Consider the following 15,049-nt stretch of genomic DNA (forward strand, 5'->3'; position numbering starts at 1 on the left):
GCTTATCCTGAAATGGGACCCCAGAGTCCTCTGCGGCTGCTATGAAGGAATTCCCGAAGTCCCTGCTGGAGGCCCCTCTGGTCCTGTGTGGATGCCAGGAGCAAAACCGCATACTCCCCGCATCGCACACGGGCGGGCTTCGACCAAATGCCCTGGTCTGCCTGGGAGGCCGGGCCACCGACCTCCAGCAGACGGGAGGTGTGTGCAACAGTGTTCACCACACATCGGGCCTCAGGACACACCTGCAGCTTGGAGTCACTTCACACCTGAGCGTGGGATCAATGCCCGGCCCTTCTGGGGACCTACAGCATGGGACACCCCCATGACGGGCACAGCTCTGGGTAAAAACACCCAGCCCCAGCACCAACACACACATGCTCTCTGCCCCTCTGCTGGGTTTGTTTTTGGTCTGATACTTCCTTCCAAGTCTACATTTACCCATCTCTGACGCTACAGAATCCGAGTAGCTCGGTGCTGAGGGCAGGCCAAGCAGACGCAGCTCTGCCCCCTTTCTTGCTTGGAGAGATCCCTTCAGATCTCCAAGCCCTGGTGATCTTGTTCATAAAACGGGGAGTAGCCACACACCCCAAGACTATCGGAAGGATGAAGGAGGAGTCTGCGTAGAGTGCTGGCACCCTGTCAAAGCCAGACTACAGTCACTACTATCCCCATGACAAATGATAAGGGACGGCCGGGTCCCTCCCTGTCCCAGCCGTCCATTACCACGTTTGGCTGCACAATGACAGCAAGGCCACCCGAGACTTACTTCCGGCGACAGTGTGCCAGGAGGCCCCATTGACAGTCCCGTCCTCTTTCTGGAAGTCCTCTGTGTGGCACACCCTCCGCCTGGCATCGGTCATGAGGCGGTGCGTGGAGGCGTAAGAGTAGGCCAGCCAGCGGAACACGTGGTCGTCGGGCGTGGGGCTGGGCTCTTGTGTCTTCCACAGGGACCGCACCATGTCGTAGGGGTATGCCACCACCAGCTCGCCCCCCTGCAGGTTGCCGCCCAGGACAAAGGGGATTTTTTCCATCCACGCTATGACAGCCCTGGTCTCTACTGCCACCTGCGAACACAGCGAATTCAAGCAGGCTTTGAGAAATAAAAATCGGAAGGAAACTGCATTCTCGCCCTACTTTCCAAACAGGGACATAGTAGAAAGTGCAACCATTTTATGGAATACTTGTAGCAAAAATGTAGAATTTCAAATCGGTCCGAGGAAAACTGGACTTCGTGCAAATCATGGATAAAAAAAGAGAAATCTAGGGAAGTTTCTTTTTTGCAGGAATATTCCAGTTAATGCCCAGAGGGAAAGACGGAGTTAGCATATCAACACTATGGCAACTCCAATGAATCAATGGGCCAGGCATGTTCATCCCTGGCTCCAGAGAGCAGAGAAAGAGAGAAAACCAACAGAATGTGTCTCCCGAGGGAAGAACATACACCTCAAAGAGAAACATCAACCCGGAAAATACCAAGCCTCTAATCTGGGGGCCGGCAGCCTTTCTCTGCAAAGGACCAGATGGGAAATACTTGAGGTTTTGAGGGGCCCGCAGTCTTTGTCCCAACTACCCAACTCTGTCCTAGTAGCTGGGGAAGCACCAGAGACAATATGCAAATGGTGTTCCAATAAAACACCACGTGCACCAACAAACCTGGGTGGGAAGTAGCCCACCTACAGGCTAGCGCTTGCCCACCCTGTTCCGCGGAGCCCAGTCCGGTCTACAGCTCACTGCCAACTTACCGGAAACACAGAAGAATAGGTTACATGACATGATAAGTATACACTCGGCAGCACCCAGACAGTGGAAAATGCAACAAGACGATCTAATCTAGTTGCTGACAACCTAGTTGCTACAACATAAGCAACGAGCCGAACAACAGCAAAACTCTGAGGATAAAAGGCAGGAAGTGAAACAGGAGAAAGCTTTGGGTTAAAGGAGACTGGAAAGCCAGTGCACCGGATCACAATGAGGGAGCTTTAGTTGGCTCCTGATTTAAACAAACCGGGGTGTCTCAGTCGGGTAAGCGGCCAACTCTTGATTTGGGCTCAGGTCATGATCTCATGGGTCATGAGATCAAGTCCCACAAAGGGCTCCACGGTCAGTGGGGAGACTGCTTGAGATTCTCTCTCTCCCTCTGCCCCTCCCCCTCCCTCTCTCTCTAAAACAAATAAATAAATCTTAAAAAAGAGAGAGAGAATGATAATAGGGCGAACGTGAACCCTGCCTGGATATTTCATAATACTAAGAAATAAGTGATTTTGATATAATAATGGTAATTGTTCATGGCTTTAAAAGAGGCTCTGAACTTTTAGAGATACTTACTGAAATATTTGCAAATGAAATGACACCATTCCTGGGATTTGCCTCAATAATTCTGGGAAGGAGGAGAAAGTGGGTGCAGATGTAGATGGACCGAGAACGGACAGGTGTTGAAGTTGAGATGGACACATGGGGGGCCTGAAAGCTTTTGCTCCAATTCCATATGATTGGCACTTTTTTTTTTTATGATAAAAACTTGAAAGAAAGAAAGAAAGAGAAAGAGTGGGAGGGAGGGAGGGAGGAAGGAAGGAACTCACAATGTTAGAAGAAAAATTAGAAAGCCTGACAAGGTCAATACTGATATGAATTCAATTATTTATCCTAAGTTACTGATTCCTGTGAAGAGAATTTCAGCAGAATAAAATTTGATAATGGAAAAGAAAGAAACACTGGAAATGGCTTAGCTGTGCAGTACAGAAAGTTGATTGAGGAATGAAATTGACTTAGGATTCATTAAGTTTTGTTTTTATTCCTAAACACAGCAGGGGCCCTGGATGGGACTACTTGTAGAACTTGGCTCATGACACAGTATCATCGCTGGTCCGTGCTTGTCCTCTTCTCTATGTTGATACGATAAACACCCATAAACCCACCATCCGTGCCCAAAACCAGATCTTACGGACAATTTCTGCATAATATGTGACTCCCCTGTCCCATCCTCCTGCTTCCCACTCGGAGGTAACCACTGTATCCTCAATGATATGATTCTCATTCTTCTTGTTTTATCCTGTATGTGTGTGCTTAAAAATACATTATTTGGTTTTACTTGTTTTTGCTCTTAAAAAGGGGGGGGGTAACCATACTGATTGTTGTCTTCTGCAATTTTTTTCTCTCAATTCATGTTTCCAAGACGTATCTCTGCATTGTTGCCCAAAGCTGTAGCTCAGTCTTTCCCACTTCGGTACGACGATGTCATCATTTATCTGTCCTTGTGATGGTGGGCATACAGGTAATTTTCAATTTTTTGCTGTACTGAACAGCACTGCTTTGAGCTTTCTTCTGGTATACATGTGCTGAAATTTATCTTGCATAAATCACCAGAAGTGGGACTGCAGAGTCATAGGAAATACACATATTCCACTTTACAAGACAATCAAATTATTTTCCAAAGTCACGGTGCTAATTCACACTTGCACCCACAATGCATGAGAGATCCACTGGCCCCACACCCTCTCCAACGCTCAGCTACTGTCAGACTTCTTAATCTGCCAACCAGTGGGTGTAAAATGTTCTCTTATTTGCATTCCTTAGTACTAGTAAGGCTGAACATATTTTCATGTTTATTAACCATGTTTCCTCTTCCACAAATTGCCTCTTCATATTCTTTTACCATTTTTCTATTGAGCCGTTTATATTTTTCTTATTTGTTATTCTTTATGTATTTTAAAGTTCTCATTCTTTTCCAATTACCTAATTTGCAAATAATTTCTCTCGGTTTTTAGCTTCTCTCTTACAGTTTTTAAAATTTTTGATAAGCAAGCTTTCTTATTTCGATGTAGTTGAGTTTATTAATCTTTTATTTTATGATTAATGTCTTTTAAAATAGCCTTCTTCACCCTGAAACTAGTTATCTGTATTATAAAGATTCACTAAGAGATTTTACTGGGAGTGATTATTAAATCTTATCAAATGATTCTTTCATACAGACAAATCCCTTTGTAATTTTCTTCTTGGTTTTCTATCATTTCTTTGATTTATACTCTTATTTTTCTATCACAATCTTTATACATTTTGAGGGGTTTCTTCTGTTATTCGTGTGCTAGTTTCTTTAGCTATTTTTTAGCCTTTCTTCTTTGGAATATAATCACTGAAAGGTATAAAATTCCTGAAAGCACAGGAGTTTCTGTGGCACTCTGCAAATTTTGATATGTAACATTTTCATTACTGTTGGGCTCTGATTATTTTTTAGTTGCCAGTACAGTCTTTCTCTTTGACTCATTATTTAGAAGTATTTTTTTTTATTTTCTAAAGACGTGGTGATATTTTCATTAACCTTATTACTGTCTTTGGTTGAACTGTATGTTGGTGAGAGCATCATGGTCTGACTCGTATTCTCTGAAACTGGGTGAGATTTCCTTTACAGCCCAGAGCATTGTCAATTTTTTAAAACACTCCAGGGATTACTCAGGAGAATATATTATTATCTGCCTAGTGGTTGTAGACTTCTTATAGATCGCTACGTCAAGCCTGTTGACTGTTCTTCAAGTCTTTATCTTTGCTAACTGCTTATCTATCTAACATAACCACAATTGAAAAAGATATTTGTGGTGGCAGATCTGTGTAATTCCCCGTTGTGTTTCCCAAAAACAAGCTCAGAAAGCTAAATTCTAGTCTTAAAGCAAAGACTGATATCCAAGGACTTTCTATGGCTATGCTGAAGAATTCCTTATTTCTCATAGCCTCAGGGCCAAGAACACTGGCAACCATATTCCAATACTGGTCCAAGAGTTCCCAAATTATAACACCACTTGAATTCTCAGCTTTACCAGACATCATTAGTACATTAGTCTGAAAGCAAAATGTGTGTGTGTGTGTGTGTGTGTGTGTGTGTGTAGGGGATTGTATAGGTTGGAATTAGGAAATATGAGAGAGAATGCAGAAGACTCAGAGGCACTGAACCCTTTACCACCCCATAAGCTGCCCATGGGCACCCTAACCACACCACAGATACTAGCACTGTCTGTCTACATCACTTGACTGGTTGCTTCTTGAGGGCCTGGGTAACACCATCCTGCGCATCCCTAAATGAGGCAAGCATGCCGGCCTTCCTCCAGTAAGTGGTACCCACCCATGCGGTGGGCTGGAGCCCCAAGGCAGAGTGGGGGAGTTGCCTTCTATCCATTCATCATCTCTTCTTTGATTCCTCAGGAACAGAAGCTAGTTATGTTTATTTTTGTTTTCTAGAGCTTGCAATGTGCTTGCCTAAAACGTAGCATTTTCCAGCCTTCCCGCAGTGGGTTGATAGCATGTTTTGACTAAATTCTGGCCAATGAGATTGAAGCATAAGTATTATGGAGGAAATCTAGGAATGACTCTTAAAATTAACTGAATTGTCTAAGAGGAGGATCTTCTTTCTTCTTTTTGGTTTTTTCTTAACTCTTGTTTCCCTCTTCCTTCACAGAGATGACAGCTGGACCCACTGCCATCTTGGATTTTGAGAATGGAAGTCAGATGCTAACATGGCAGAGGCAGAAAGACAGACAAGTCATTGGTTCCTGATGCTCATGGGGCTTCTATCTGGCCGGGCTTCTATCATCTGCCTTTAGGGTCCTTCTATATAAAAATAAATAAATAAATAAACTTCTCCCTCATTAAGCTGTTGCCATTTTGGTTTTTCCGTTGTTCCCACTGAACCTAACCCTAACTCATACAAGCAATCAAGGCAGCCCTCCTGAAGGACATATACTATCAGAGGCCAGGGGTAAAGAGGTAGATGACTATGGGCAGGGGAGGCAATAAAAGGCATGCAAAATTTTGTGAAAATTCTTTCTCCAACATACGTTCTTTGCAAAAGACGACCGGAAAATTCAGGGGGAACATTTCTCATTCGATGCATTTTTTTTTCTTTCCAAAGAAGCATGACATGTAATAATCCGTAGGGATTTATTAAAATAAAATTAAGGGGGCGCCTGGGTGGCTCAGATGGTTAAGCGTCTGCCTTCGGGTCATGATCCCAGGGTCCTGGGATCGAGTCCCGCATCGGGCTCCCTGCTCCTTGGGAGCCTGCTTCTCCCTCTGCCTCTCTCTCTCTCTCTCTCTCGAATAAATAAATAAAATCTTTAAAAAAAATAATAAAATAAAAAAATAATAAAATAAAATAAAATTAAGATCTCTCAAGCAATCAATAAGGTCTAAGGACAATTTCATAGCAATTCCATAGCACTGCCAAAGCTGAGGGTAGTAAGGATAGTAATGACACACAGAGTTCAGGGGCAGGGTTTTTGGCTTTTTTTGTTGTTGTTGTTTTTAAAGCCCTGTGTGGTTGTAAAGAAATCTAATTCAGCGATTTCTCTTTTATGAAGAATATCCACAAATGTAAACTTTAAAGGTAGTTATTATCTAGCACACTTCCCCACTTTAGGAGAATACATGAAAGAAAAACAAAATGGTTTTGTCTTGCTCTTAAATGTCAGATCCTCCGCAAATACCAGCGGGTGTTAACTTTGGCCTTCCACTGCTCTGCAAATGATGGGGTATTTTTACTCACCGTGGCATTTTCAGACAGAAACCACTCAGGGATTGCAATATAGTGATTGGGAACTTTCCTTGGAATGTTCTGTCGGTCCTCTGCCTCCCAGAGCAGCGTGTTTAAGTCGGGAAAGTTGTTGTTGATGTCGATGCCATCGTGGGTCCAGCGCCCCAGGGACCAGCCACCCAGCTCCGAGCCCTGGGGGACAATTCCAAGCGTGAGGGACCCACAGGCTTCCGGACTTCTCTCACACAAGACGTCCCCGTCTCCACACCCACCATCCCCACCTGGGTGTGTCTCTAAGCCTCACGCGCCCTCTGGCCCAAAGACAGCACCCAGAACACTGAAGCATCTTCTAGTACTAGGTGGGTGGTGGGTAATATCGCCAAATCACCCCAAGAGGGAATGCAGAGCCTCACCCCAGCCACATGGCAGTGTTCAAGAAGTATTAAAATTTCTTCTCCCCTACCCCCCACTCCCAGAGAGCTTCTAGACTGGTCAGATGATACTCCGAGTAGGAATGAATCCAAGAGTCCGGCATTGCAAAATCAACCATCACCGTGTTAACTCATTCTCCCTGCCATGCCCATAAGTTGGGCTCGTAAACCCCTGCCCAACGAATCTTGCAAATCGGGCACTGAAAATCCCTAACCAACTCTGTACCCATAAACACAACCACAATTCTGTATTATAAGGCGTGCGTGTGATAGGTACCAAGCACAGTTTTCCACTTTATTCCCAGATAATACTAATAATAGTCTATACATAACTATAACCTACACAAACTAGAACATGAAATATAAACGATATATCAGAATAATAAAAACAACTCGGGGCGCCTGGGTGGCTCAGTTGGTTAAGCAGCTGCCTTCGGCTCAGGTCATGATCCCAGGGTCCTGGGATCGAGCCCCGCATCGGGCTCCTGCTCGGCGGGGAGCCTGCTACTCCCTCTCCCTCTGCCTGCCTCTCTGCCTACTTGTTCTCTCTCTCTATCTCTCTGTCAAATAAATAAATAAAATCTTTAAAAAACAAAAACAACAAAAAAACACAACTCTTCTCGGAGCACTGAAAGGATTATAGGCAACAACTGAATTGAAGGCCTGCCTTGATTATGTGCTCCATCAATGTTCAGTGTTATTTTTATTCTGTTCTGTTGTGATCATTGAAAATGCAACCAGTATTATTCCTTCCTGTTCACTTTCTCCAGTTTGTTGGCATGTCTACCTCTCGGGTGCCCATGATTCTCAATTCCTGCTTTGCATCTTTCACGAACCCTGTGAGTTTCCCTGCCTCAGCAGAGAGACACTGAAAGGGAAGCCAGTGATACGGAACAGAAATTGACTCGTGGCCCAGCGTGCTCTGCGGCGGGGGCCTAGCGGCTGCCCTGACCAAAAGGAACAGCGTCATTACCCCTTCGTAGGCCTTCTCGTAGCCATCGGGGTTGAGGGAGGGGAGGATGTGAATCCGGGTCTCCTCCACCAGGTGGACGATGCGCGCGTTGCGGGCCAAGTACTCTTGGCACAGGAACTGCATCAGCAACAAGGTCAGCTCTCGGCCCAGCACCTCGTTGCCATGGGCCCCTGCGATGTAGTGGAACTCCGGCTCACCTTTACTCAAAGACGGGAAAAAATACAGGTTCATATCGATGCTTCGAGCAGGACAGCCCCTACCATTTAGGATTAAAAAATCCCTGAGTAATATCAACTTACAATTTTACCCTAGCTCTTCTCTCAAATAAGCCCCCCAAATTATATCACTATACTTTTTTTTTTTAATTCCCAAATAGGTATATAAGAAAATGTGTAGAAAACTCTTAGATGATACCAGCCCCTGGGTAATCATGTTTATTCTTATTTAACAAGAATGGAGAAAGTAACACAGCGAGTAAGGTTTAAAATTTACAAATGAAACACAAGCCATAACAATGATTTTTCTCTTGGGAGGCAAGCGTTCTTCTCAAAAGAAGGTCCTATTAAAGGGCGCCTGGGTGGCTCAGTTGGTTAAGCGACTGCCTTCAGCTCAGGTCATGATCCTGGAGTCCCAGGATCGAGTCCCGCATCAGGCTCCCTGCTCAGCGGGGAGCCTGCTTCTCCCTCTGACCCTCCTCCCTCTCATGCTCTCTCTCTATCATTCTCTCTCTCTCAATAATAAATAAATAAAAATATTTAAAAAAAAAAAAGAAGGTCCTATTAAATCTTACAAGGACACAAAGATGGATAAATAGAAGCAGAAAACAGATCAGCAGGGGACATCAACACTGACACAATTTTGTAAGGGGGCTGCCTTTGAGGTTTTCCTCTTCCGAGCTCAGCTTTTCCAGTGTTGGGGCTTATCAGTGCCCAGCATGGGCTGACAATACTTCTTCTCTCACTGGCAAAACTACTGCTTTTAAGGAAATGTGATTTTACCTGCAGATCAAGCCCTTACCCTTTCAAAGAAACTCCTACGAGGAACTCCTGAGATACTGACAAATATAGAGTTGAACGAAGCAGACAAATCTCAGACTTAAATATCGGTGGATTTCTAAAGGACTCGCGGATTTACCAAAAAGAAAACCTGAGAAGCCCCTCTGACCCGGAGGAGAATCCAGGTTCCAGAGTGACTGAATGAGAAATGGCTGAAGATAGGAAATGCTCAAAAATAGAATTAAATTAAAAAAAAAATTAGGGGACCTCCCTCTAACTTAAGCCATTAATAACTTAAGTCCAGAACTTTCTTCTATAAAAGGATTCAGTCCTAACCAACTCTGGCCACTTTCTTCTTTGGTCAGTGTGACTGGCCTCAGAGCTGGAGAATAGAATTAAATGTGGTTCATTTGGAGAAAAGGAAGGTATCTCTACCTTAAATAAGTCAACAGCCTATATCACAAGATAAGAGCTTCACAGAACCAGAATCTGCAGAATCTGTGTGTGAGAGTGGTGCGTGGACAGCGCCTGGCCTGTTTCATGAATGTTCTCACAGAGGTGAGCCATCTCCTGGCTCTTTAAGAAGGCACAAGACATGGAGGGACAGGTGTCTCACAGAGGGGTAACCTCACCGACTTCATGCTCCCCAGGGTGGTCGGAGATCTCCACGGCATACAGCTTCAGGCCCTGGTGGCTCTTGCCAATGTTGTAAATTCTGGTGATGTTGGGGCACATTTCGTTCACAACCTTCATCAGCTGAAAAACAAAACGGAGTTAAGGCTCTAAGCAATGATGGCTGTTCTCTAAAGGCACAGAGCTCCCAAGATAGCCACCTGCTGGTCCCCTCCCACAGCCCCCCTGCACACCCTCACCCTCCCCAAACACCAGAGCTATCCCTTCTGCCTGGAATGTTCTCCTCGGGTTGTGATTATCACCTTCCTTGGCTGTGGTCTTACCTTTTTATTGTGATTTCCTGTTTTATTTTTGTCTCCTCGCTAGACTACAGATCCTTTTTTGTAAAGATTATATTTATTTATTTGACAGAGAGAGCGAAAGAGAGAGAGAGAGAGAGAGAACACAAGCAGGGGGAGCAGCAGAGGGAGAGGGAGAAGCAGACTCCCCGCCGAGCAGGAGCCCAATGCGGGGCTCGATCCCAGGACCCTGGGACCATGACCTGAGCCAAAGGCAGATGCTTCACCAAATGAGCCACCCAGGCGCCCCAAGACTACAGATCTTTTAAGGGACAGATTGAGCCTCTGCTCTCCATAACCCTGCCTAAATAAATATTTATTACCGAGTATCAATTTTTTTCTCATAATTTAATGAGCATCTTTGGTGTGTCAGGCTGAGGGAAGACACGGCTCCCACCCTGCTGGAGCTTACGGTGCAAAACAGAGGGGAGTCATCTGAAGACCCAGTTCACTGATGCTAAGTAAGGGGGTGCGGGGAAGCCATGATAATGGTGCGTCATGTGGTGAGAAGGTGGGAAAAGTAGGCTTTGACGAGGAAGTAAAATTCGACATGTGTTATTTCCTGAATTTTACATTTAAAGTTGAGCTCGTTAGACAGACAGCTTTGGTCTGAGGGGATGAGACGAGCTGCCGAAGGAGGTAAGGAGGGCTCTGCTGATCACAGGAGTACAGGCTGCCCTTGAGGGGAACGGGGGGCAGTTGGGAACTCTCGTCCGCAACAGGGCAAAAGCAGAGACCCGCCATCACTGGAGAGACAGCATGCGAGGGAACCACGGCTTCTACGCCCATCACCGTGGGGACACATACATGCTGCAGGGTTGAAGGGGGACCACGTGCACAGCACCACACAATAGTGTCACTAATAATGTCAACTATTGCATTAGCCACACGTTCTATTTCTTCACTGATTTTCACTGTCATGACCTCCAGGTGAAGTAAGTAAGGCAGAGGTGACTGTCCCCATCCTACAGATATGGAGACTGAGGCTCAGAGAACCACTGAGTGATTTGCCCAGGGCCACCCAGCTGGTACCAGGTGCTGTGGACTCAGGGCTCTTCTGCGTCCCTGAAGGTGCAGCAAAGCAATGAACACCAGCACATCTCTGCTGCCCGTTTTGTCAGCTGCACGCCATGACCCTTCTGAAGATGGCCACAGCACAATCACCATCTGATTTGGGGTCCCACATACTAGTCCCTACAGACTGCAGTCATCCTCATCTACCACCATCAACCTCAGCAAACCCTTAGCAGCAGATGATCCACTGCCTTGGTTCGGATCAATGACTAGTTCTGCAGACACAGCCCCTCGAGTCATCCTTAACTAGGCAACAAAGACAACCATCCAGCACACAGCCTGGCTGTCACTTAATGCCTACCCTCCTCCTCCATCCAATCAGCTGCAGGAGCAACACGCCACCTGTGTTTGAGATCAGGACCTTGACACTGGAGCACAAGCTCCACCTTCCGTTGGATGCACACTTAGCCCTGGAGACATCTCTTGGTATGGGATAGCCTCAGCCGTGACTCACCAGTCACCTCTTCATACCCCAGCCATCCTAGCGTTTTCCTCCCAGCCACATTCCCTCCGTGTGCTGTGGTGTCATGAGCACCTTCACACATGAGAATGAGGACACAGGCATTTGAGGAATCTCCTTTCTGAAGGTTCTTTACAGTTCCCTCCGCACAGAAAGAAATTCTCTCTGAAATGCCAGGAAGGGTTTCCCCAGTGGCCACCACCCATTAATGACCTGGCTGGTGATCCACCGTGCTTATTTCTGAAAAGAGTCAAAGATGCCTTATTGGAGTTGCAGTCTTGATGGTTAAAGTGACAGTAAAGACTAGAACTTCTTCCTGGCCTCAGAGCATGCATTCTCAGTGGGGGTGACATCACCCCCCAAGAGGCAAAAACTGGTTGTCTGGGGCTAAAGGTCTCACACATCACAATGCTTTGTGGCCCTCCAAAGCTCAGCCCTACCCAACAAAATCTTACTCATTAATATTTAATATAATGGGCAGAGGATAATTAAGAAAGTGTCTAAAAAGCCTCCTGGGGGTGGGGTGGTGATAATGAAACCAGGTTGAGATCGATCACCTAGAGAGCGTGTGGGTTTGCAGAGTCTGAGCCTCATTGAGACTGTTTCCTCACCCCCGAGATGGGAATACACTTTGCCAACCTTGTATCTACTGAATCCTAGGCTCTGCTGCTTCCCTCCTCCTCTGCAGGAGAGAGAAACAGAGCCCTTCTCTAGCAATTCAGTTTCCAGCAATATACAAGAAGGGACTTCTGCATAAAGGATGCTACAATGACAGGCACATGGCACTTGCTGTGGTGGCTTCACCCTCTCCCTGGGGACACTAAGCCGGGAGATGTCCCAGTGCTCCAGGGCACAAGGCAGCAGGGAAGAGCACACTGCATCCACTCCCTGGGACGTTCTGCAGCATCACAATTACAACTATGGGGACAGCGTGGAAAATGGCTCGTGATCCAACATTAACTGAGGGAAGCAAGGCAAAATTATCACCATCCTCTCATCAAAATCGAATGAATTCTGTGAATGTAGAGACTGAAACCCTGGACAGGAATGGGGGGAAATGCAAATGGCTGATTCTTGAGGGTGGTGGGCTCAGGGAAGATGGACCTTAGACTTTGGGTTTGCATTTGATGTTCACATAGTATTGTTTCTCCAATGGATTAAAATGTTTTTAAAAAGGGTGGAGGGAGAAGAGAAAAAGTCCCCTTCCACCAGCTTTATTGATTTGCCTGAGAAACAGGCACTGCAACTGGTCCCGTGGAGAAGGAATCCCAGAGGGTAGGAGGGGAGAATGGTGGTAGGAGGCACCCAGGGTTGAGGAGATGGGCTCGTCCGGGTCCGCAGGTGGGCTGCCCTGCCCCGGCTTCTTGCCACCATCGCCCCCCCCCCCACGGCCCACAGGTGCACCACAGCCTGCTGCCCCACAGCCTGGCACCCCGACCCACCTTTGCTGCCCTGGAAATCAAAGTCAAACCATGAACTTTTCCTCGAAACCACTTATTTTTCTCCCTTTGTGGATGGTACCCCACCCTCCTGGGAAGCATGCCAGACTCCTCTCTCTCTCTCCCAACTCGTTCCAACAGGAGACCTAGGACTAGCCAGTCCTCAGAACTGCCTCTCTCTCAGCTGTCTTCGGGCCTGGTGGCCCCTCTCCTGGGGACCACGGCCATCCCCGACAGTCCACTCCCCACATGCCTTCCAGACAGATCTCCCTAAAACACTGCTCTGCCACATAAAACCCCCTCTGATTCTCAGACGCTATACCAAAGCCTCTCCCAGCACTCAGGCAAGCCTTCTCTCCCAGCAGACTGTTCCAGAAGCATGCCATTCTGCTCCTACTTCCATCCCTTTGCTCTTGCTGCCTGGGGTGCCCTCCCTTCTGTCTCCACCTGCCCAAGGCTGGCCAACGGCCCCGGACCATAGCTGACCCCATCTGCATCCAAAGCCCATCCCAACCAGGCCAACTGGGCCGGTCACTTCTCCCTCCTATCCCCCAAATATCTCCCCTGGAAGGAGCTCGGAAGTACATATTTATCTAGTACACGTTACAGGTTTATGACAAAGTGACAGAGTCTCTGCCCTCATGGTCCCAAAGGAAGGAGATGTATATAGACAAAGAGGTGACCCAGCAGTTAGAAATGGTGACACATGCTGTGAAGGCTGGAGCGCTCCTGGAGGGGTGGCCTCACTCTGCCCCGCGACATCAATGATGCGCAACCTGCTCTTTGCTGTCCCCTTCCCTTCCCATCCTACCCGCCGGGGCCCCCCTGCAGGAGAACAGCACCTTATAAGTCAGTGCTCGAGAAATAGTTCCTGCCCACATTCTCAGCATTTCCCACGCAATATGTTTTTCTATTTTCTCTTCTCTCTTCCTGCTCCGCTGCTGTTTCTCATTTTTTGTTTGTTTGTTTGTTTGTTGGAAATGTCTCTCTCAATACTAGGATAAACTAACATTTTTTCTTTTCTGAAGTAGAAAGATTTCTATAGTAACCCAGCGGACTCCATACGGGGAACTGCTAAAAATGCTGGCTTCTTTTTCATCCCCAGGAGCCAGGAATCCAAATGGCAAATCACTTCCGGCTTGAACACCCTTCAGGATTGATAGATGCTCCCCTGAACGCTTTCCAGTTGAGGTCTGCGGAGCCCTGGGGTCACCCACCATCACCTGCAGGGGCTGCACTGACCATTCCAACTGTCTCCTTGGCTTTACATCACCAGGTGATGGTGAGCAGAGCTGCCCAGGAAAATGAAGTACACTCCACTAGTTCTTTTCTGGAAAGACCCCGATTTTCTACACGGAACAACTATTTAAAGATACCAGCTACCCAGAGTCTCTGTGCAGTAGCTCATTTTAAATGCATTTAGATTCATTGCTTTTGACATCAATCGCACCAGCTGAGTGGATATTTGCCCAGTTTCTGGGCTCGCAAAGATATCCCGAGATGTGCAGTAAGTAGAGCTGAATTAACCCACAAGTGCTCCATGAAATGGAAGGGTGAGCTGAGCCATGTGAGTGCCAGAGAATGCAGAGCAGCAGGGATGATTCACAGAACTCAGGTCCAGACACATTATCCTGATTTCTGAAGAGCAGGACAGCAAGAGAATTTCTCTAGCATGTCCCACCTCTAAGTCTAAGCTGACAGGTGTCTGGAAGCTCTGTGGGAGTGTCTCAGATTAAATGACATTGAGACAAATAGGGCTTGTTGATTCCCTGGGATGAGGCAGAGAGGCCTCTGGGCTCAGTCTAATTGCTCCGACCTCAGGAACGTCTCCGGCACTTGGACTGGGCCTCTGGCTCCTTCTCTCGGCACCCATGAGCCCTTGCTTTGAGCCCTGCTAATTTGCTCTTGGTGAATCCTTGTTCTGTAAATGCATTCGTGAGGATATCTCTCCATTCTGTCTCTTCAAACAGATTCTCAGGTATCCAAGGATTTCTCATTTGTCAGCGTCCCCCAAGCTTTCCAAGCACCGTGCTGGGGGCAAAGGCTGAACAGGATTTTATAGGCAAAGCACTCAGCACAGCTGTTCTTTCAGCTTGTCCTCATAAACGGCTGGTCCCTTCTCCCTTCACCCAAACACTGTCCACGGCTCGGAATTACTTGGTTTCTTTTTTTTTTTTTTTAAAATTTTT

General features: G+C 46.7%; 1 protein-coding gene across 1 annotated transcript in view; it reads right to left on the reverse strand.

Moving 5' to 3' along the window:
- Positions 1-15,049, reverse strand: part of CPXM2 (carboxypeptidase X, M14 family member 2) — a 159,081-nt gene that overhangs the window by 12,874 nt on the left and 131,158 nt on the right. Inside the window, exons 9-12 of the mRNA XM_044916228.1 lie at positions 9,549-9,672; positions 7,922-8,118; positions 6,530-6,709; positions 767-1,064 (exon numbers count right to left, since the gene is read on the reverse strand). Coding sequence (XP_044772163.1) covers positions 767-1,064; positions 6,530-6,709; positions 7,922-8,118; positions 9,549-9,672 — 799 coding nt within the window. The remainder of the gene's footprint in view (positions 1-766; positions 1,065-6,529; positions 6,710-7,921; positions 8,119-9,548; positions 9,673-15,049) is intronic.

This window comes from Neomonachus schauinslandi, chromosome 6, assembly GCF_002201575.2.
Source record: "Neomonachus schauinslandi chromosome 6, ASM220157v2, whole genome shotgun sequence".
Taxonomy (NCBI): Eukaryota; Metazoa; Chordata; class Mammalia; order Carnivora; family Phocidae; genus Neomonachus; species Neomonachus schauinslandi.